Genomic DNA, 23,988 nt, shown 5'->3' on the forward strand with positions numbered 1-23,988 from the left:
CGATGCGTTTTGCGCCGTTTCCTGCTTCTACCAAACCTTTGCTCGCTTATGTGCTCGGTTTTCCTCTGCCCTCCCCTATCTTGTTAGTTGTATGCCCTACTCCTTTGTGCCCAGCTTTTATTTGCTTTTTAAAATTTTCCATGTCTCAAGCTCCTCTGTTGCTCCCCCTGGCCCCCACTCCCCATAGATTCCCTGACTCCCAGGTCGACTTATCCCCCTGCATGCACCCACACCTCCATTACTCCTCCACTCATCTCAAAGCCTTAAAAATATTGGAGTGACCTGGAAGCTGCAGCTTGATGCCGGGCACCTCCTTTTACAAAATGCACTTTTGTGCACATTTAAATTATTTTTGTATTCACTAGTCCGAGATTGCTATCTGCCATCTTGGACTGGTAAATAAAAAAATGATCAAAATGACAGCAGAGACATGCCAAATATGCGTCCATGTGTGGTAGCAAATTCACAGGCATAAGTAATCACACTTGGCTGCTGTAGTGATGCAGCGTGGAATCCAAAATCCTCCCTTCGTCACAGACCAAATATCTCACTAACATATTCATTCAATACATTCACTGGTGGGGCCCATAACACCAACATTCACACTTCATTGGTCTGTCTTTCCGAGAGATGATTGTTCCAAACGCTGACATGAAAGGAATACCTTATAACCTAAGGAACAATAAATTTACATAACTATGCTTCATCATATCCTATACCTAACTTTCTAGATATCCCTTCCATGTGACTCGATAGATCTAAGTTAGTTGCGGGTAAGATGATCTTCTAATTCCCTAATTTACATATGAATTTTAAACATTCTCTATGAATAAAACAACCCAACTCGTTTGTCGATTTTCATTAACAAGCTTTATCTCAATTAATACAGATTAAAAATGAAATGTCATTCAAACCGCAAATCACCATATTTACCTATTCTGGCTAATTGTCGTCTTCTAAGTCAATCAGGTTGTCCAGGAGCACGCTACAGTCCCATAGATGGGGTTGAGACCATAAGCGCGTACCAGTCAATCTATGCCCATTTAATTTGTCGAGTTCAGTTCATCAGGAAATTGGGCAGTAATTCAGTCCATCAAAGATTCAGGGATACAGCTATCCTGCAGCGTCACCGTCCTCTCCGTCAGCATAACGTCAGGGAAACAAAAAGAGCGAGCCCCTACTCACTATTCTATGGTATTTTTATAGGAAAAATCAACATATAATTGTAAGAAATGTCGATTTTGGACTATCCTCATTGGTGGATTTGGGGTCAGTCGGTAAAGTTCTCACACAGTTTAGTTTATAAAGTCATCACACTTGCTGGTTCCGGTTTTAACCCCTTGTGTGCCCATGACGAGCTGGACTCGTCATGGAGCACAGTCATGGACCCGGGGAAACGCTGGGTGGTAGGAAATTTGTATCAGCTTGGTGATGCCACAACTTTCACACACAAAAATGTGTGAAAAATGTGATTTTTTTCAGCTAAATTTGAGGTTTGCAGGGCATTCTGGGTAAGGAAACGTTGGGGGATCCATGCAAGCCATACCTCCCTGGAATCCCCCGGGTGTCTAGTTTTCAGAAATGTGTGGGTTTGGTAGGTTTCCCTAGGTGCCGGAAGAGCTAGGGTTCAAAAACTACAACTAGGCACTTTGCCACAAAAGGTTCATTTTTCACTGCGAAATTGAGGTGTGTCCACGATGCGTTTTGCGCCGTTTCCTGTCGCGGGCACTAGGCCGACCCACACAAGTGAGGTACCATTTTTATCGGAAGACTTTGGGAAACACGGGGTGGGTGGAAATTTGTGGATCCACGTAGATTCCAGAACTTTCCACCACAGAAATGTGGGGAAAATGTGTTTTTTTTGGCAATTTTTAAGGTTTGCAAGGGATTCTGGGTAGCAGAACCTGGGGGGAGGCAGTCAAGTCACCCCATCCTGGATTCCCCTGGGTGTCTAGTTTTCAAAAATGTATAGGTTTGCTAGGTTCCCCTAGGTGCCATCAGACCTATGGTTCAAAAACTACAGCTAGGCACTTTGCCAAAAAAGGGTCATTTTTCGCTGTGAAATTGAGGTGTGTCCACGTTGCGTTTTGCGCCGTTTCCTGTCGCGGGCACTAGGCCGACCCACACAAGTGAGGTACCATTTTTCTCGGAAGACTTTGGGGAATGCGGGGTGGGTGGAAATTTGTGGATCCACGCAGATTCCAGAACTTTCCACCAGAGAAATGTGGGGAAAATGTGTTTTTTTGGGCAATTTTTTAAGGTTTGCAAGGGATTCTGGGTAACAGAACCTGGTGGAAGGCAGTCAAGTCACCCCATCCTGGATTCCCCTGTGTGTCTAGTTTTCAAAAATGTATAGGTTTGCTAGGTTTCCCTAGGTGCCGGCAGAGCTATGGTTCAAAAACTACAGCTAGGCACTTTGCCTAAAAAGGGTCATTTTTCGCTACAAAATTGAGGTTTGTCCACGTTACGTTTTGCGCCGTTTCCTGTCGCGGGCACTAGGCTGACCCACACAAGTGAGGTACCATTTTTCTCGGAAGACTTTGGGGAACGCGGGGTGGGTGGAAATTTGTGGATTCACGCAGATTCCAGAACTTTCCACCAGAGAAATGTGGGGAAAATGCGTTTTTTGGGCAATTTTTTAGGTTTGCAAGGGATTCTGGGTAACAGAACCTAGTGGGAGGCAGTCAAGTCACCCCATCCTGGATTCCCCTGGGTGTCTAGTTTTCAAAAATGTTATAGGTTTGCTAGGTTTCCCTAGGTGCCGGCAAAGCTAGGGTTAAAAAACTACAGCTAGGCACTTTGATAAAAAGGGTAATTTTGCATTGTGAAAATGTGGTGTGTTCACGTTGGGTTTTGAGCCATTTCCTGTCGTGGGCACTATGCCTACCCCTACAAGTGAGGTACCATTTTTATCGGGAGACTTAGGGTAATTCAGATGTGTAAAGGAACTGTTATTACCTATTGACTTTCGATGCATTTCTGCCTCCCAAATGAAAGACATTGTGTAAAAAAGAAGTCATTCTAAAAAATGACTGATAATTCTCATGCTAGCATGAGTATTCCCAAATTCGGAAATGTGCAAATATCTACTGTTTCTAAACTCTATATTTTGTTCCCATTTCAGAAATACATAGGTGTCTTTCATACCGATTTTTCCATGTACACATTTTTACAGAATAATTATTATATACCCAGTACATAATAAAAAACCATTGCAAGTTGCTGCTCAGTTTTTGGCTCTGGGTTCGTCGGGTTCTTGGTGAACCTACAAGTCCTATATATCCCCACAACCAGTAATGTCCAGCGGATGTAACGGTATATTGCTTTCAAAGAGCTGTCATAATTAGAAGAAGTTAAAGGTGAAAACGATGACACAAAAGGCGCTTTTTTTCAACAAATTTTCAATTTATCCTATATTTAACTGTTAGTTTCTATAAAGAAACCTTGATGGATCTACACAAATGACCCCTTGCTGAATTCAGAATTGTGTCTACTTCTCTGAAATGTATAGCTTTCCAGTATCCATTATTGCTTTTGTACCCATTTCTACCATTAACTGGAAGGAGGTCAAAAGCACAAAAAATAGCAAAAATAGGCTATGTCCCAGAAAAATGCCAAAACTGTGTAAAAAATGTTGTGTTTCTGACAAAAGTCTGGTATCCCCTAAAAGCTGGGAAAATGGTGATTTCAGCCCCACAAACCCTTTTTTGATAACACTTGCAGGGAAAAACCCAGATGCTTTCATTGCAGCCCGTTTTTCCCATTCTCCCCCAAAAAACCTAATTTTGCTGTATTTTGCCCATGATGTTGGAAGAAAAAAACGCAAATTTGGCGTGGATACCCTAGGTGGCCAAAAAGTTACAGGGGCCTCAGCGTGCACTACCCCAAATAGCCAAAAAAGGGCGTGGCACAGGAGGGGGAAAAGGCCTGGCAGCAAAGGGGTTAAAGAAAGTCCTTTGTCTGCCGGTTTGGCATTTTTCCCAGGATGACCTTGGTGGGTACAGCTTGCCTGGGGTCAGGAGGAGGCCACTGCTATCTTTTCTTACGCAGGCGCACTTCACCCAGAACCTCATGGAGTATCGTCTAATGCGTCGTGTCAAAGGGGCAGCCATCTTTGTGAAGGCCCGAATGGTCAACTTAAGTAAAACAGACACAAAACGTAATTAAAACATGGAAATGGCTATTAAAATGTTAAACCCTCACTAATTCCCTCATGTGTATGTAATTATCTAGCACGATCGCAACATTCAAAGCGTTTATACACACTATTTAATGCAACTTACAATTACATCACAAAAGCAACATATAACATGCAATCTTCTAATTTTCTAATATTAGTATGCGTACATAATTTAATTTACGTATTAATTAGGCCATGCAAATCCCACGTGTAATTCATATATTAGTATGATTGATTAATAAATCACTTCAAACACTTAATACGATTATAATTAATTGATTATTCTAATTAGTATAGACATGCAAATGGGGAGGGTATACAAAATTTTGCATTACCCGCTCCAGCAATCCCCCCTTTGGTGATTCTATCACCACACCATCAAAACTTTTGTATTTTTCTTTTACGGAAATGCTTTCTTGTTCTTATTCATAATTCAGTTTCCCCTATTTCTTCTCTTTTTGCTGATTTATACATACTTTCCTTAAACTCCTCTAATTCTATATCATCAAATTCCCTTTCTTGTTTCTTATCTTTTCTCCTTAAGTTTTCTCTTTTTAATCTTTTCCGATTTTTATTATTTTTACAACAAATACAACCTAATATTATCACTAATATTATGGAGATTATACATGTTAATGGAAATAATATTTTACCTATAAAGGTACTACCTAATTTTACTAAGAAATTTTTAATAGCTGATATCTTTTTTCCAATCCTTTCCCAAACACCTTCAACCTCCAGTGGTGCAATTTCGTCATGCAATTCTGTAATATTTTTTAATATAAATTTTAAGATCTTTGCTTTCATCAGGAATGTAAGTACAACAATGTTGAACTTTCAGCTTTCCACAGACTCCACCCTCCTTTGCCAATAATATATCAAGGGCAAGTCGATTTTGCATTACCATAGCACGCATGGCAACCATTTCAGTGTTTACCAATAAGAATCCTCCAGCGGTCCACTACTGTTGATAATTTTCTAATTTTGTTTGCATTCAGAGATATTCCCACTGCTGGTATCAGTGCTCCAAAAATGTCGCCCACAATTTCCGTCCAAGATTCTCTCTTACTACGTACTAAATAACTACCTAAACTATGTACACCATCTTCTCCTCTATCCATATGAAAGATCTTTGGAAAAACCAGGCCTACGTAACATGTGCCATACCAATGGTCTGGCAAACGATAATATGCCCTGTTCCCGCAGATAAAATATAATCCAGGGAAAACTGGATCTCTTCCACCTTTAAATCCCCATCCACCCATGATTCGGTATGTATCATGGCATTCACTATTACCTAGAAAATAATTATCATATACAGTTTGATTCCTTCTAATGCATAATTTCCCTTTCTGAGGCCAATCTAAAGCCATAGTTGGACTAGCTTCACCTTTCAAATGTTTTTCCATTTCTACATCCCAGACTGTCTTTTCGACCTTTCCTTCAGATGCCTTTCTTTGCATTTTCAGTCTCTTTCCTTCAACCATGTCTAAGAATGTCTTTTCCTCTTTCTTTAAACTGCAAGTCAAAATATTTTTAAATATGTATTCTAATGTTAGTTCTTTAGTCTCTAAGAAAAATTCACCTAATACCTTAGCAGGTTTTACCTTTTTTAGTTTATTAATTGCAGGTACTTGCGCAAAAATGTTATCTACATCTGAAAAATAATATTCTAATTTTCCTGTTTGATAAAATAAACTAGCTATTACGCTACATGTTATTCCATATGTCACTGGAAGGTGATGATAAGTCACTCTTTCTGAAAGAGGCAGGTAACTGCATACAGACGTAGCAGTCCCTTAATCCATTGTTTTTACATATTCATACAATAATTTTGAAAACACGTTGTTAGAAAAATCTGTTATTGACCTATCTTTCTGTAAATAATTTTTATCTACTTCAGTCGGTACTACCTTTTGAATCTTCCCTATATTAGTTTTGTTATCACTATGTCCTTCTAATGTATCTATAGTAACCTTAAAAGAGATCAGAAGAACACGTATTGGACGGAACAGAATAGTAGTCGTGCATAGATCTGCTGCCTTGACTGGATGGACAGTGCGATGGGTGGGGTGGTGGGGTGGGGGGTGGTGTTATGTTTTTTTAAGGGAGGGGACTGCTTTGGTTCTGCATGTCTCTTTTGTAGTCTGTATACAATACTTCATGAGAAAAATGTCAAAACTGGTATGTTGTCTTTTGATATGGTTGAAGTCTCTGGGTCACAGAGCTTCGCTGGATGTGTCTTTGACGAATAAAATTTGTTTACAAAAAAAAGAAGAACACGTATGCTCCATAGAAGCATTAGTAATCCTGTACAACAAGAACACATTTTACATCATCTTCTCATGGATGTACATCTACCTTTGCTACTATCTATGTTAGCCATCTTTGCTAAAATGGACCGTGTCTTTTGACTTAGCCTCTTCTACTTCACAACTAGTTTTCTAACCCAAGGCTCTAAACCTTCTTGGTTCTACCAGTTTTATCTTTTTATCTTGTTCTATTGTTTCTTCATCAGCAGCTCTTTTGGTCTATTCAGTTTGGCATCTCATCATCTTTTGCCTTCTTTTCGTGATCCAAATACAGAATTTCCTGAACTTCCGTTTCTTCTTCCCCAATGTCGGACAAGAGAACTCTCAGGATTTCTGATTCTTCCTCTTCTTCAACCACTTTCAGTACAGTCTCCTCTGTATTTCCTTGACTATCTGCCTCTTCTCCTCTTTCAGGCAGAGCCACATACGTCCATTCCAGTGACTTATACTTCTGGTTAGGTTTCCTTACTCTTTTGCTTTCCTTATTCACAATGGTTTCGTCTTCTTTTGATTTCTCCTGACTCGTCACTTCATTCACCTGTTCAGCCCTTGGTGAATTTACTCTTGTCAGTCGATATCTCAATTTCTTTATTTTATTTGGCCAAACGTCGTCTTTTGCAGCGCTTTGTAACTTGCTTCCTTTGTCATTCTTTTCAGTCCTCCAAGCTCTTTACCTTAGAACTCGACCTTCAGGTATTTAATCTTCGCTTTCTTCAGACGGTCTCAACTTGCTTTTTTTGCTTTCAACAATTTCCCTTTCCACCACTTGTTTAGTTTTCCCTACTTCTGTCCCTCCTCGAGTCTCCGACAAGCAATCTTCCTGCTGACTACTTGTCCCTTCACCTAACTGGATGTTGCAGTTCCCTATACCTCCTCGGGGGTCTTCCGCAGAAATCTGTCCCTCTCTCTCTGTACCTTTCCCTTGTTCACTTAAATTGGTTATTTCAGGTGGAATTTCTCTCAATCTTTCATCTGGTACTTCCTTTTCACTAATTTCCTTTATTATTTCATCACTGTCTTTTTCTCTGTTCTTTCCATGTTCTTTTCTGGAACACTGCGTTCCTTGTTCGCTTTCGGAATCTGAACTGGTATCAGAAATCTGCAACCTTCTTCTCAGAGAGCTACTTCTGGGGACTAGTGTTAGACTTGGTTCGGTTTCCCCCCTTTCAGAGTTTTCTCTTGTTTTTGACTCTCCGTTATCTGACTCAGTACTTGATTCTGATTCATCAAAATATTATTTTTCTGTGCTGTCCACTGGATTTGTAATTCTCAATGTATGACTTGCATGAATCCAGTTTTTCAGTACAGCACACTTCACAGCTGTGGTCGTGGTCAAAATGACTTGTCTTGGTTTTCCCCACCTTGGAACCAAACAGTTTCTTCTTCTGTGGACCTTTATCCTTAACCAGTCCCCTGGGCTCAGATCATGGGCTGGCTTCTTTTCAAGGGTGGTGGCATCCGCTCCAACCTGATGAAACACAGAATGAACTGCGTCAGCCAGGCTTTTACAGTATTCCAACACCATGTCATCAGTTTTAGTCATCAGCTTGTTGACTGGTACAAACACGTGTCGCATGGCGCGTCCCATGATGATTTCATAGGGGCTTAACCCTGTAGTTCTGTCTGGAATTGATCTAATAGTCATGAGTACCAGAAGCAAGACATCAGGCCATTTCATACCTGTGGCTAAACACATTTTCCCTATTCTATTTTTGATAGTACCATTCATTTGTTCAACCACACCAGAAGCCTCTGGTCGATAGGCACAATGTAGTTTCTGTTGTACATTCAATGCTTCACAAATCAATTTTATGATCTCATTATGGAAATGTCCTCCTCGGTCTGATTCAATTGTCACTGGGAACCCAAATCTAGGGATGAATTCTCTCAAAAGTAGCTTTGCCACTGTCATCCCATCATTTCTTCTTGTTGGAAATGGTTCCACCCACCTAGAGAATAGGCAAACCATAACCAAAACATACCTCAATCTGTTACAAGGAGGAATCTCAATGAAATCCACTTGCATTCTGGTAAAAGGCCCTCCTTCTCGGCCTATTGTTCCTAGACTCACTGCTGTCTTTCTCCCAGGATTGTATTGCTGACATATTAGGCATCTCTGGCAAAGACTCTCTGCTACCACTCTGAACTTTGCATTGTACCAGGTCTGTTTAAATGAACTGATCATAGCGGCTCTCCCTATGTGTCCCTGGCCATGATACATCTGTGCCATGGTAGACATCATGCTATCAGGCATAACTGGTCTTCCATCTCGATAAACCCACACATGATCTTTCTCTCTTGGTGCACTTTCTGCTTTTATCCATTGTTTCATTTCCTCATCTCCTGCCTCTTCCTGCAATTGTCTTACTTTTTAGCATGTTCCCACAATGTTAGTAAACATCAAGGAACAAGAAAATATTTCCCTTTCCTTAGCCCGATTGATAGAATTCTGATTGCATGCACAATATTGTGCCATGTCATTTGCATACCTATTTCCTGTGGTGATATAATCACCACCGTGACTATGAGCAGCACATTTCACAATAGCCAATTGTCTAGGCAGCTGTATCGCCTCAAGCAACTTTCCAACCAACTCAGCATTCTTAATAGGCGTTCCACTCGAGGTTAGGCAACCTCTCTGTAGCCATAGTTGGCCGAAATCATGGACAACTCCAAAGCTGTACTGGCTGTCAGTTATCACAGTCACTCTCACACTTTTCCCAATCTTACATGCTCTAGTTAGGGCCACTAATTCTGCTACTTGGGCTGATTTTACTCCTTTCATATAGGATGCTTCCAGTACTGCTGCGACTGTGCATACTGCATATGCTGCACTCAGCACTCCATCTGTTCTCAAACAAGACCCTTCAACAAACTTCACAAAATCACTTTCTGTAAAAGGTACATCTTTTATATCTGGTCGTGGTTTTGTGCAAAAATCAGGAACATCCAAACAATCATGAACTGCTTCATCTCTGACTTCCACATTCTCAGCATCAGGCAACAATGTTGCAGGATTCACATTCAAACATCTCACAAGACTTACATTAGTTGCACCTAATATGACCTTTTCATACTTAGTCAGCCGACTATGAGTCATATATTGAATATGACTCCTTGTTAAAAGGATCGCCACATCATGAGGTACAAACACTTTCACTGGATATCCCATCACAATTCCTTCACTCTGCTCCAAACTTCGACATGTAGCAGCTACTGCTTTCAAACACCCAGGTAAAGCTACAGCTACTGGGTCACGCATTGATGAAAAATATGCAATTGGTCTCCTCAGTTTTCCATGTTTCTGTATCAACACAAAGTGCACATCCATTTCTTTCACTGCAATACAACTCAAATTCCTTCTCATAATCAGGCATACCTAATGCAGGTGCTTCACACAATCCATCTCTTAATCGTTTACATGCTGCCAATTCTTCCTTGCTCAAATCAATAGGATCTTTCACATCACTTCTCGTCAGTCGTACCAAAGGTTTAGCAATCAAAGAAAAATTACTGATCCACGGATGACAATATCCAACCATTCCCAGAAACATTCTCACCTCTTTGGGTCATGGGAGCTCTCATTCCTTTTATGATCCTGATTCTGTCTATCGTTATTTTTCTCAATCCTTTCTCAATGTTAAGTCCTAGATACTGTACTTCTTTCTTACAGAATTGCAATTTTGATGGTGACACCTTTAGTCCTCCATCTGCCAAATGATTCAGCAATGCTATAGTGTCTATTTCACACGCTTCACGTGTTTGACGCCACAAGGAGATCGTCGATGTATTGAACTAACACTGAATTTTCCGGCATTTCTATACTTTCCAAAGACTGCTTCAATAGCTGATTAAATATCGAGGGACTTTTTGTATACCCCTGTGGGATTCGGCACCAAGCCAAAATACGCTCGCCGAAACAAAATGCAAAAATTTGCTGACTGTCATGGTGTAATGGGATGGAAAAGAAAGCATGGCACAAATCAATCACTGTGTACCATTCGGCGTCATGAGGAATCGGATATAAAATCACCGACAGATAAGGTACAATGGGACAACATGACAACAATTTATTATCTTTCTCAGATCTTGTACTATTCTGAATTTCCCATTAGGCTTTTTCAGTCCCATTATTGGTGAATTACATGGACTACTCATTATTTCTCTCAAAATTCCTTGTCTGATCATTTTCTCTATCACAGGAGTTACTCCTTCAATTATTTCAGGTGTCAATTTATATTGAGGAACATTTGGATAGCTTATTCCTTCCTTTACTGTTATTTTTACTGGATCTACATTTCTCATTACTCCTACATCTTCGCCAGTGAAATCCCAATCTTCTGCTTTTACAGACTGTTTCAATTCTTTAGGTAATTCATCAGGGTTGAATACAGCATATGTTTCAACAGCCTCATTTTCTCTATTGGCTATTGTCATCTTATACAGTACATCATCATCTGGTGTTTCAAATGCTATTCCATCCGGAGTACAAAATATAGTGCAGTTCATTTTGCACAATAAATCCCTACCTAATAAATTCACAGGACTGGTATCGCACACAAAGTGGTGCATTTCCGAAAGTTTCCCTATGCTAACTTTTACTGGTTCTGTAAGGTAAGTCTTAATCTGTCTGTTGGATACACCAACTACTTGGATTGTTTCATCCGAGAGAGGAAGATTCTTAACATCAGCTGATCTAACAGTTGATCGAGTAGCACCAGTATCAACTAGGTAAATAATATTTTCATCATTAATCTTCCCATCTACAAAAGGGCCTGTCTGGTCTACTTCTAGTGTGGCGCCAAGTACGCACTCTTCTTCCTCCCTTTGGCACCGTCAATAGCTTTCTTCTGAGTCACTTTCATCGCGTTGTAGCCAATACTGCGAGACAGCGCTAGCGCGTGGCAGCTTATTTACCTGTTCATCGTAGAATCCCGTTTCACTACTATACTTCTGAGAGTTTCTGCTCTGTGGAAAAGGCGGTTTTGGCACCTGATTCTGGGGTGTAACAACCTGTTGCTGTTGCTGTGGTTGACCACTCACCTCATTCTGCACCTGTGGATTCAATGATTGATTTCCATTGTTAGTATTTGGGGGAAATTTACATTCGGATTTCCAATGCCCTATCCTACCGCAATTATGACATGGGAACTTCTTTTTAGCTTCTCCTATATTTCCCTTTCCTTTCCCAGGACCAAATTTTTGTCTTGTTCCTGTATTATTAGTTTGTTCTGCTAATTGAGCTTCCTGCCTTTCCGCTACCTTTACCTGTGCCCACATAGCCTTTCTTTCAATTTTCGCCGTTTTGCCTCAATTTCATCACTAAAGTATTTAGCATGTCTCAGTACTTCATTTATTTTCTTATTTTGCCAATCAACAGTGTGTTGTTTTATCATTTCACTAATTTCTGGACGTAGACCATATTCAAACCTGTATACAAAGTGACTCAAATCCTTTTCACTCAGATTCTCATCTCCACTAAACTGTTTAAAAGCTAGTATTAGCCTTTCATAATATGCATGTACTGACTCTTTACTTTCTTGATGTGTCCGGTCAATTTTTACCCAATCTGTCTCTTTAGGAGGTACTTTGTTTTTCAAAAATGCAATAACCTGTTCATATTTCTTCATTACCTCGGGGTCTGGAGCCCCTGTTTTGGATCCCTAGGGTATTCCTGAGTTGGCCAATTTATCATCAGTTTACACTCTGTCCATACATCTGCTGGTACTATTATATCAAATATACTATTCAAATCAATCCAGAATACTTTAGACAGTTTTACAAATCTGTCCACCTGTCAGTACCACTCGACAGGCTTTTCGCGCAGTCGAGGGAAATCATTTGTAAAAGACAAAATGTCCTGTCTCGTCCATGGGACATGTACGTATCCCTCTCCTGGAATCTCCCTTATAGGGCATTCTGTTACTACCTTTTCCTTTTCTCTTACAGGAAATGCTGCAAATGTTTTATCTGAGGCATCATCACGTTTCCTGTACCACCTGCCTTTACATTTTTCCACATCTCCCCATTTTCTCAACAAGACGATTATTTCCTTAATCTGACTTATCCGTCCTGTGGTATTCAAATTTTCAATATCTTTTTCAGTTAAATCAATTCGATATGGTTTTTGCAAAGCTTTTACCTTTTCAATGTCTATTCCCATTTCATTTGCTACTTCTTCTAGTCGCTCATGTAGATTTTTCGCTCTCCATGTCACACTTTTGCACAAAAATAGTAATTCCTCATCTTGGTAAGTTTTTAATTTTTCTGTGAAAATAGTTCCTACTATTAACTTCTAGCACCATTCGTAACTTGGCCACATCTATTGATTGGGATTCTTTGTCTTTTCTCTGCATACTTCTTAGCCATTCACTTAATTCTTCTGTAGATGGTCCCACTGGTTTTTCTATGCTATCTTGTTCCGAATTCTTTTGTGGTTCTAATAATGACTCTACTGTCGTCCTACTCTTTTCAGAAAAATTCTGACTTATGAATGGATTGTTTGAAACATTTGGTTCGAATATACTAATTGTCTGTCTCCATGGAATCTCATTTTGGCTCTGTTTTGGCTGTTCAACCCGTCTATGGCTCTTATAAGGAACTGTTAAACAATGTTCGCTATCTTTTTGTTTATCAAAAATAGGCATTACTGGACCTATCGTTAGTGGAACTGTTACAGCTTCCAAATTTTTAGTCAATTCTCTTATTTTCTCTGTTAATTCTAAAGTGGTTTTTGCCAACTCCGCTGAATTTTCATCATTTATTCTACTTTCTGAATTCTTTTCTATTTCTTTAATGGAGTTACTCTTCTCTAAATCTGGTGACATTGGTTCTGTCTTAATAATTCGTAATGTTTCTTTCATTGGGGCACTTGGAGTTAATATTTCTGGTTCTGGTCGATACGGTGGTGGACTTTTATAAAACATGTCATCAAGAACCTCATCCTCCGATTCATTCACTCCATGCCCTCTCAATTCTACATTATGTCTTTTCTCTGTACATTTTCGTCCTCCATTGTCCATCGCAGTTCTTACAGGAAACAAACCTTGAGTTATACTAGCATTTCGCTACCTTCTCATCCGATCATCATGACTTTCATGTCCGTACTGTCTACCAAACATGTACCTATATCTTCCACCATTCCTCTGTCTCTCTCGCTCGCTCATGCAGCTCATCTTCCCATTCTGTCAACGCCTCAAATTGCGTCGGTCTAGGTCTTGGTTCTAAATTCATCATTTTCTCTCTTAAGTTTCTCAGAACTGCCAAATTAAATGAACCATGTTCCGGAAAAGCCAAGACTCCATCGTCCCTTGTATATTTTACCCAATTATCTAACCAAATACAAGTATGATATCCATATTTTGCCACCATAAAGGATGCGGGGGTTTTCGGTGGGGGAAGTAACTGTCCTTCTAGTCACAATTGGTTTGTCCTTTTTAAACCACCTTTTTATTTTACCAAACCAAGACTTTTTCTCTTTTTCCGGTGGATTGTAATTCATTTTCTGTCTTCCGTGTATCGCTAGTCTCTCCTTACAACTGTACTGTTATTTTGTCCAATCGTAGCGCGACTCACACTAACGCACCAATCGAGAGCATCTACGTCACCCTGTAATTCTCCAATCCCAGCGCGACTCACACTAACACACCAATTGAAAGCGTCTACGTCACCCTGTAATTCTCCAATCCCAGTGCAGCGTACACTAATGCACCAATCAGGAGCGTCTACGTCACCAGCTAACTGGCCAATCCCAGCACGGTCTTTCTGACGTCAACCGCCGCTGATCCTACTCCTACTTCTACTGAACCCTCCTTTACAAACATTTCTCGGTAAGCTTTCAAAACTTTTTCAAATTAACAAAGCTGGTAGTAACTACACAAAAACGCCACCATTGTCCGCTTCGCTAACCAAGGAATAGTAAAAAGATCTTTTTCACAAGAATTCAGTCTTTCCCGAGAGCAGCGCTTACCTCTGCCCTACTACGGAATCGTTACTTCCGTTGATAAAGTAGCACATCCCTCTACCTTACCCTTCTAGCAAGCATTAGCTAACCGCTTCTCTACAATTAAGACACTTAACTGGAGACCCAATGCTCCTGAGAAATAACCTAGTTTCGCAATTAACCGGAATGCCTTTTCATTCACGCACTTTCACACGGTAAAATCGTAGTACATTCACACAGAACTCTGTCTTTCCCGAGAACAGCGAACAATCTGTCCTGCTACAGAATTATAACACTCCTTAACAAAGTAGCACTTCCCTCTACTCTTTCCTTCTAACAAGCTCAGAGAACACCTGCTACCTTTTCAGTGATAAGCGTTATCAGAGTACCTTCTGGCCTCCTGGTACCCAAGACCGAAATTTCACAGATAACCTTTGCTATCATAAAAACTTCTTTCATACAGGAAATCTCTCTAATGGCAACACACGACGATGCTACCGAATCGAACTCAGACAATGCGTTGTGCGACTTCCCTCGTCACACGTTTCCCCGTGTACCTACGGCCAACAACAATTCCGTCTTTCCCGAGAGCTGCGCTTACCTCTGCTCTACTACGAAACCATTACAAACTTCCGACTTCCTACATCCCAGAAGCCGTGCAAATAACATAAAACTCGACGTAACCCAACATAAAGTGTTAGTGCATAAACCAATACCAATCAATAACCAATAAGCTATGTACAAGCAATAATCACCAAACCCAAACAATAACAACCATCATCTTGCTACCAGAAAAACTGATGCAGCGTGGAATCCAAAATTCTCCCTTCGTCACAGACCAAATATCTCACTAACATATTCAGTCAATACATTCACTGGTGGGGCCCATAACACCAACATTCACACTTCATTGGTCTGTCTTTCTGAGAGAGGATTGTTCCAAACGCTGACATGAAAGGAATACCTTATAACCTAAGGAACAATAAATTTACATAACTATGCTTCACCATATCCTATACCTAACTTTCTAGATATCCCTTCCATGTGACTCGATAGATCTAAGTTAGTTGCGGGTAAGATGATCTTCTAATTCCCTAATTTACATTTGAATTTTAAACATTCCCTATGAATAAAACAACCCAACATGTTTGTCGATTTCAATAAGCTTTATCTCAATTAATGCAATTAAAAATGAACTGTCATTCAAACCGCAAATCACCATATTTACCTATTCTGGCTAATTGTCGTCTTCTAAGCCAATCAGGTTGTCCTGCAGCATGCTACAGTCCCATAGATGGGGTTGAGACCATTAGCGCGTACCAGTCCATCTATGCCCATTTAATTTGTCGAGTTCAGTTCATCAGGAAATTGGGCAGTAATTCAGTCCATTAAAGAGTCAGGGAAACACCTGTCCTGCAGCGTCACCGTCCTCTCCGTCAGCATAACGTCAGGGAAACAAAAAGAGCGAGCCCCTACTCACTATTCTATGGTATTTTTATAGGAAAAAGGCGATACCAAAGGGGATGATGGACGGAGCGTTACAGCAAATCAAAAACTCACCCCCAGTGGGAACAGTCCAGCCTGAACTGCCAAGCCATGTCTTCCCTGGACCGGAAACAAGCATCCTGGGACCGGTTTCGGGTTCATAACCCTTGTCAGCCAGGCTATCTTGAATCCAGTGGCACAGTGAGCAAGGGACCCACGTCTGGGCATACCCTGCCACCTTAGGGCGAACAAAGCGATACCAAAGGGGATGATGGACGGAGCGTTAGAGCAAATCAAACACTCACCCACAGTCAACTGACCTGGGTTTAATCCATCACCATTCTTTAGCTCACTCCACCACCCCAGTTCAGACATGGCCATATGCAATATAGGAAAAATCAACATATAATTGTAACAAATATCAATTTTGGACGATCCTCATTGGTGGATTTGGGGTCAGTCGGTAAAGTTCGCAAACAGTTTAGTTTATTAAGTCATCACACTTGCTGGTTCCGGTTTTAAAGAAAGTCCTTTGTCTACAGGTTTGGCATTTTTCCCAGGATGACCTTGGTGGGTACAGCATGCCTGGGGTCAGGAGGAGGCCACTGCTATCTTTTCTTACGCAGGCACACTTCACCCAGAACCTCGTGGAGTATCGTCTAATGCGTTGTGTCAAAGGGGCAGCCATCTTTGTGAAGGCCCGAATGGTCAACTTAAGTAAAACAAACACAAAACTTAATTAAAACATGGAAATGGCTATTAAAATGTTAAACCCTCACTAATTCCCTCATGTGTATGTAATTATCTAGCATGATCGCAACATTCAAAGCGTTTATACACACTATTTAATGCAACTTACAATTACATCACAAAAGCAACATATAACATGCAATCTTCTAATTTTCTAATATTAGTATGCGTACATAACGAATAGTTTCTTACCTGTCGGTGTAGTTTTGCAGCTTGAAGATCTTTCTGGATTCACTATACTGTGCATTATTCCGCGATCTGTGGTTGGGTCCGGATTCGTAGTCTGTTTTCTCTTCTTTTTTTTTTTTTGTAGCCCAGGTGGGCGTCGACGTCCCACCATTTGGTGTACCTCTCGTGACGTCGGCGTGCTTCCTGCGGAAGTCCCACCTTGGGGGCGCCATCTTCGGGTTCTTTTTTCCCCTTTTGGTTCTTGTTGGTTTTTTTTCAACCCTAGGCGTTTTGCTATTGTTCATTCCAATGTATCTTTTCACTATTATTCTCGTTTTAGTTATTTGTCTTTCCACCTTGCTCTCCTGCCTCATCTTTTTGGCGGAGGTGGTTGGGTTCGCTAGTGAATCCAGAAAGATCTTCAAGCTGCAAAACTACACTGACAGGTAAGAAACTATTCGTTTTGCAGCGTGAATCTTTCTGGATTCACTACGCTGTGCATAGATTTTGTAGCGGTTTGCTACATTTGCGGCGGTTGGGTGGAAGATGAGCGTTGGTCGTTGTATATGTTGAAGCACCCTTTGTCCTACTTGTGCTTCCTTGTTCATCTGTATATCCACGCAGTAGTGCTTAGTGAACGTGTGCACTGAAGCCCAAGTTGCCGCCAGGCATATGTCTTGAATGGGTGTGTTTGCTCCCTGAAAGGCAATTGCTGCCCCCTTTTTCTTTGTGGAGTGGGCCTGTGCCCCCTCCAATAGCTCCTGCCCTGCCTGATTGTGGCAGGATTGTATTGTTAGTGCGATCCATCTTGCGATGGTGCCTTTAGTCACTGGTCTACCCAGGAAGCTGGTTGCGAAGGACACAAAGAACTGCTTTGTTTTCCTGTGCTCCTTGGTTCTTTCGATGTAGTGCATCACTGCCCTTCTAGCGTATACAGTGTGTAGTGCCCTTTCAGCGCTTGTTGCTGGGTTCTGAAAGAAACTTGGAATTTGGATTGTTTGGTTCATATGGAATGATGACACCACCTTTGGCATGAAGTGTGGGTCCGTCCTCATGACGACTCGGTCCTTGTGTATTTGGATGTAGGGCTCTTGCAGCGTTAGCGCTTGCAGTTCGCTTACTCTGCGTAGCGAGGTTATTGCCACCAGAAAGGCTGTTTTCATTGTCAGCATTTGTAGAGAGGCTTTGTGGATGGGCTCAAAGGGCGCCTTCATAAGCTCCGTAAGGACTACGTTGAGGTTCCATGCCGGTGGCGGCATCCTCTTTGGTGGCGCTAATCTTTTTGCCCCTTCGAGGAATCTTTTTACTACTCAAGAGGTAAAGAAACTTCCCCCCCGTCTCACCTCGTGTGTAAGCTACGATCACCGCTAGGTGGACCCTAAGCGAGGACGAGCATAGTATAGCCTTTAGTAGGTGTGTGAGGTATCTGAGCACCGTTGATTCCCTGGTCATTTTATTTTGCATTTTATTATTGCTGCACCACATTGTGAACCTTTTCCATTTTTCCCCATAGCATTTCCGTGTTGTTGGCCTCCTTGCCTCCCGTAGCACTCGCATAGTGCTTTGAGGTAGATTAAGGTGTGCGAACTCTAAGTCTTCAGGAACCAAGCCGCTAGGCTGAGGCTCTCTGGCTCTGGGTGTAGAACCTCTCCGTTCTGCATGGAGAGTAAGTCTTTTATTCTTGCGAATTTGTGTGGGGGCCCTTGTGCCATTTCCACTATTTGTGAGTACCATGTTTGTCTTGCCCACTGTGGTGCCACTAGATTAGCGTCATGCTGCTGGTCCTGCATTTGTTGAGTACCCTGTGTATCAGTGGTATCGGTGGAAAAGCGTAGGCAAATGTTTTTGACCAACTTATCCATAGGGCATTGCCCTGGGATTGTTTTTCTGGTTGTCTGGATGCGAAGTTTTGGCATTTTGCATTCTGGTGTGTTGCAAACCGATCTATTGTTGGTGTTCCCCACCTTCTGAATAGTCTTTGCGTTTCCTTTCCATTGAGCTCCCACTCGTGGGATGCCGAAGTCTGCCTGCTGAGCCAGTCTGCTTCCACATTGTCCTTTCCTGGTAGGTGTATGGCCAGCAGGTCTATTTTGAGTGGGATGGCCCACCTCCAAATCTCCTGGGCTAGGTTGGATAGGGGAAACGATTGCGTCCCTCCCTGTTTGTTTATGTAGAACATTGTTGTAGTGTTGTCCGTTTGTATCAACACTTTCCGATTCTACAGTTTTTCCTGGAAGGCCTTTAGGGCTAGCAGTACGGTCTTCAATTCTAGGTAGTTGATGTGTTTGACTGCATCTGCTGGGTTCCACAGACCCCTCACTCTGAGCTTGCTCATGTGTGCTCCCCATCCTATCTGAGATGCGTCTGTGGTGATGGTCACCGTTGGGCTTGGTGGTGACTAGGGGTGGGCGGAATTTGCGAAATCCACTTTTGCAAATTATCGCGAAAATGTTTAAAATTATCGCAAACAAGCGGAAATATCGCGAAGATGCAGAATTTTTTTTCCCGCATGTTCGCGAGATTTTCTGCATGGTTGCGGGTCGCCAACTTACCCATGTGGTTGCTCGCGGGCGCGGCCATCTTGTTTTGAGTTGTCTCGCGGTACATGATCGCGAGAAGAAAGACGTGATCGCGCGACGCATGACGTCACTGCGGGCGCGAACTGTCGCGAGACAGCACAAATGGCTAAAAACAATCCAACATCTCATGGAGAACGCGACCGGATCAAGAAAACTCAAGAACGCAGGGATTCAGGTAAGGCGATCACGCGCGAGAATGTATTATTTTACAGCGCGAGCAAGAAACAAATTATCGCCAAGCTGCGGAAAGCGGAAATTTTGACATTTTAGCGCTCTCCGCGGAACGCGAAAATTTCAAATTATGGCAATTTCCGCGAACGGAACGAAATTTTCGCCCAGGCCTAGTGGTGACAAGGGCTTCCCTATAGTCATGTTCTCCCTGTTCCACCATGCTATCTCTTCTTGCACTGCGTGCGTTACAACCACTAGATCCTCCCAACTTCCGTTTGCTTGTGACCATTGTTGTTGCAGCCATTCTTGGAATGGTCTCATGTATAGGCGTACATTGGGGACTAGGTGAATGCATGAAGCCATCATTCCCATGATCTTGCTCGCTGTTCTCACTGTCAGAGCTCGCCCCTTCTGGTAGAGACGCGTCTCCTTCAGCAGGGCTGTAGTTGTCTTGTTGCTGGGCATCACCGTTTTGTCTATGGAGTTGATCTGCGCCCCCAGGAAGATCTTCACCTGTTCCGGTTCCATTGAGGACTTCCCCCAGTGTATAGAGAACCCCAGGTCCGTTAGTGTTCTTGTCACCCGCTCAGCGAGTTCCTCGCACTTGTCGTGAGTGCTCGCTTTGATTAGCCAGTCGTCGGATGCGAGGGTACACATGAATCCCTTCCCTCCGTAGGTATGCTGCTACCGCTGCAAGGCATTTTATGAAAACCCTTGGTGCGGACTTGAGACCGAATGCCAGGGTTGTGAATTGGTAGTGATCTTTGTTGATGTTGAACCTTAGCAGGTTCTTGTGGCGCCTGTTCATTGGGATGTGAAGGTAGGCGTCTTTGAGATCCACGGTGGACATGAAGTCTCCATCTCTTATTTGTGGTAGTACTTCTTGTAGGGATGTCATTTTGAATTTTTGCGTCCTTATGTACCTGTTTAGGAATCGTAGATCCAGGATGGGTCGTAGTGTTTCGTCCACCTTTGCCACCAGGAAGTAGTTGGAGTACACCCCCTTGTTCCTTTCTTTGAATGGTACAGGTTCTATGGCCTCCTTTTGGAATAGCTGTAGTGCTTCTTGTAGAGCTAGCTCTTGACCAGAGCGCTCCCTTCTTCTTGGTCTCTTGTTTGGGGGCCGTTTCTCCAACTCTATGCAGTACCCGTACTGTATGATGTTGAGTATCCACTTGTCTGTTATTTTTTGCCATTGTTGAAGGTAAAGTCCCAGTCTTCCGCCTACTGGTGTTGTATGCTCGTAGGCGTTTGTTTTGTGTACCCCCTTCACTATTCTTCTCTTGCGTTTCACCCTCGGGGGTATCCTGTGGGTGAGCATTTTTCTCCGTGAGAAGTCACTTGGATGAGGGTTGGTCTCCCCCTCTTCTTCTCTGGACCCTTCCGTTTCCCCAACCACAAAAGGACTGGCCTCGAGGCTGGTACTGCCAGTTTTGCTTCCGCTGCCCCTGTTGGCTGTGACTCTCCCCCTGCTGGGTTTGCTGGAATGTTTGGTGTGACGTTCCCGGCTGGTTTCCACCCCTTCCGTAGGGTCTCCGAGCTGGGGTACCTCTTCTCATCCCTCTGAATTGCAGGGCCCCCATGGACCTTGCGGTCTCATTTTCCTTCTTAAGTTGGGTGAGTTTTTCGTCCACCGGAGCCCCGAACAGCGTTTCTCCATTGAAAGGAATGTTCAGTATGTTGTTTTGGACCTCTTGTTTAAATCCTGAAATCCTGAGCCTGGCCTGTCTCCTTTCAGTGATTCCTATAGCCATCAGTCTGCTTGATGTGTCTGCCCCGTCCAATGCTGTCTTAATGCAGGAGTTCGCAATATTCTTCCCTTCTTCCACCAGATGGGAAGCTCTCTGCTGATATTGTTTGGGGAGAGGTTTGATTAGGTCCCCCATTTCATCCCAGTGTTGGTACTGGTGCCTGTTCAGTAGGGCATTGGAGTTCGCCATGCGCCAGTGCATTGCCGCGATTCTCACGATTTTTCTCCCAGAAAGATCCATCCTTCTGCTCTCCTTGTCAGGAGGTGGTCCTGAGGTAGCCGGGACATTGGCCCTTTTCCTGGCCGTGGATGCAATAATGGAGTCTGCTGTGACAGATCCTTTGATATATGGAGGGTCCTGTGAGGAGTGTTTGTATTTCTTCTCAGTTCTGGGAGTGATGGATCTGCAAGTTGCTGGGTCCTTGAACGCCTCTTTCCCTTGGTTCATGATGCTTTGGAGCATGGGGAGGAACTGACTCCTAGTTTGGATGGGGAGCAGTGTTTCGAGTAGAAAATCAGCTTTCGGTTTCTCCTCCTCCAATTTCACGCCAAAAGCTGCTGCAGCGCTTTTGATGACCATGTTGTACGCCCCAATAACATCAGGCGGCGAAGGCCTCGAAGGATAGGTTTCCACGGGCTCTTCTGGATTTTCGGCGTCGATGTCCTGCCATTCCAGGTCTTGCGTCGTCGACGGCGCCGAGCCTTAGATCGACTGCTGCTCCTCGTCTTCTTCCTCTCCCTCATAGTAGGGGTCTTCTTCCTCTTCAGGATTTTTCGACTGCTCTTCGGCGTCGAACTCTTCCTCTCCCTCGACCGCGACGATCACCGTCGACGGTTTCGTTGGGATTGTGAATTTTTTCATTTTCTCGTCAAACTCCTTCTTCCTTTGAAGGATGCTTTCCATTTCGGCCTCGAGCCTCCTCTTCTCCATTTCGGAGGCATGTTCGGCGTCGAGCGCTGGTCTTTTCGACGGCGTAGCCTTGTCCCTCGTTGTCGAACGCCCCACCTCATGGGCCTGCTTCAACGAAACTTGTTTTTCGGCAGTCTTCGGCACCTGGGAGTCCTTCTCGAAGGATCCGCTGGACCTTTCATCCTTGGATCCACTAGCGGTCGTTGACATTTTCGGCACCGGTGTTCCTTTCGAGGACTTAGACTATTTTTCGAGAGTCACTCTCAGGTTTTCGGGGCCCTTTCGGGGGTTTCGTACTCGGCATCTCTCCTGCCTTGTCAGACGTTTTCTTATCGGTCTCTGCGACCGTGAAGTCATCAGGTCCCTCGGCGATGTTGTCTTCATCGTCGGTGGAGAGGCCCAGGTCGTACAGGGACGGGGCCTTACCCTTGCCTTCCATTTTGTAATTGGCTATCCTCTGTCGCTCTCACACCCGGAGTGTCTTCGGTGTGAAGGCGGAACAGGCGTTGCAGTCCTTGCTCTCGTGGTCGACGGGCAGGCACAGGTTGCAGACTGGGTGTTGGTCCTTCTGCGCGTACTTGTGGTTGCAGTTACGGCAGAATTTAAAAGGCGTTTTGTCCATTCCTGCGCTCAGTGTCTCTGAGTGCGCATTCTCCATTGGACGTCGAAGGTCTCGAGGTTCTGCTCTTTCTTCGTCGTCCCGGATGTATGTTCTTCCTCTCTGTAGTCTTCTATAAATTTTTCTTCGATGAAACTCGTGCTTTTTCTTCTTTCTTCGTTAAAAAACTCTGGAGCTTCTCGATGACTATCCAGACCCAACGTCGGAAAAAAGAATCTGAAGATGGCGCCTCCAAGGTGGGACTTCCGCAGGAAGCACGCTGACGTCACGAGAGGTACACCAAATGGTGGGACGTCAACGCCCACCTGGGCTACAAAAAAAAAAGAGAAAACAGACTACGAATCCGGACCCAACCACAGATCGCGGAATAATGCACAGCATAGTGAATCCAGAAAGATTCACGCTGCAAAATGTAATTTACGTATTAATTAGGCCATGCAAATGCAAATCCCACGTGTAATTCATATATTAGTATGATTGATTAAAATATCACTTCAAACACAATACGATTATAATTAATTGATTATTCTAATTAGTATAGACATGCAAATGGGGAGGGTATACAAAATTTAGCATTACCCGCTCCAACAGTAGCATTGTAACATATACGGGCAGATGCACACTTAAACATCACTGCTGCAGAACACTGGCAAAAAGCATTTGCAAACATATATCTTGCATTGGCAGCCAAAAAGCAGAACTTGTTGGCTTGGCCAATGCGTGTTATAAAAAGCATATAGGGAGATATAGGTTTAATTTTAATGCACTTTTGAAGATCACGTTTTATGCCCCTTTAGTAGATGTTCACATTAGTAGATGACACTGTGTTCCTAATGGCGGATACTTTCTAAAATAGGTATTTTCCCCAAAAATGCATAGAGATGTTAGTTGGAAATTTGCTCTTGGACATGCAATGTAGTTAAAGTTAATTTCCATCTGAATAGCATACAGTCTGCCATTAATAGGTATGCCCGCCTTTTTTACAGGTCCTGGATGAATAGCAAACTTTTGTAAACTTGTGCCATGCAGCTCTGGAGCTCCATTAACCCAAGCCAAATAGTTGTAAATAGATTGCATACAAATGTACAGGTCAACCTATTGTAATAAAAGTGATGCCATTTG

At 42.8% G+C, this 23,988-nt stretch overlaps 1 protein-coding gene across 2 annotated transcripts in view; it reads right to left on the reverse strand.

The window, feature by feature from the left end:
• The window catches only part of CYBRD1 (cytochrome b reductase 1), a 202,364-nt gene that overhangs the window by 79,419 nt on the left and 98,957 nt on the right, over window positions 1-23,988 (reverse strand). Inside the window, exon 5 of one of the 2 annotated variants that reach the window (XM_085645309.1) lies at window positions 16,386-16,631. The exons of the other annotated variant lie outside the window; for it this stretch is intronic. Coding sequence (XP_085501435.1) covers window positions 16,628-16,631 — 4 coding nt within the window. The 3' untranslated portion in view covers window positions 16,386-16,627. Of the gene's footprint in view, window positions 1-16,385; window positions 16,632-23,988 lie in introns of those variants that run through there. 2 annotated transcript variants of the gene reach the window in all.

The sequence above is a fragment of the Triturus cristatus genome, chromosome 3_1 (genome assembly GCF_964204655.1).
Source record: "Triturus cristatus chromosome 3_1, aTriCri1.1, whole genome shotgun sequence".
In the NCBI taxonomy this organism is placed as follows: domain Eukaryota; kingdom Metazoa; phylum Chordata; class Amphibia; order Caudata; family Salamandridae; genus Triturus; species Triturus cristatus.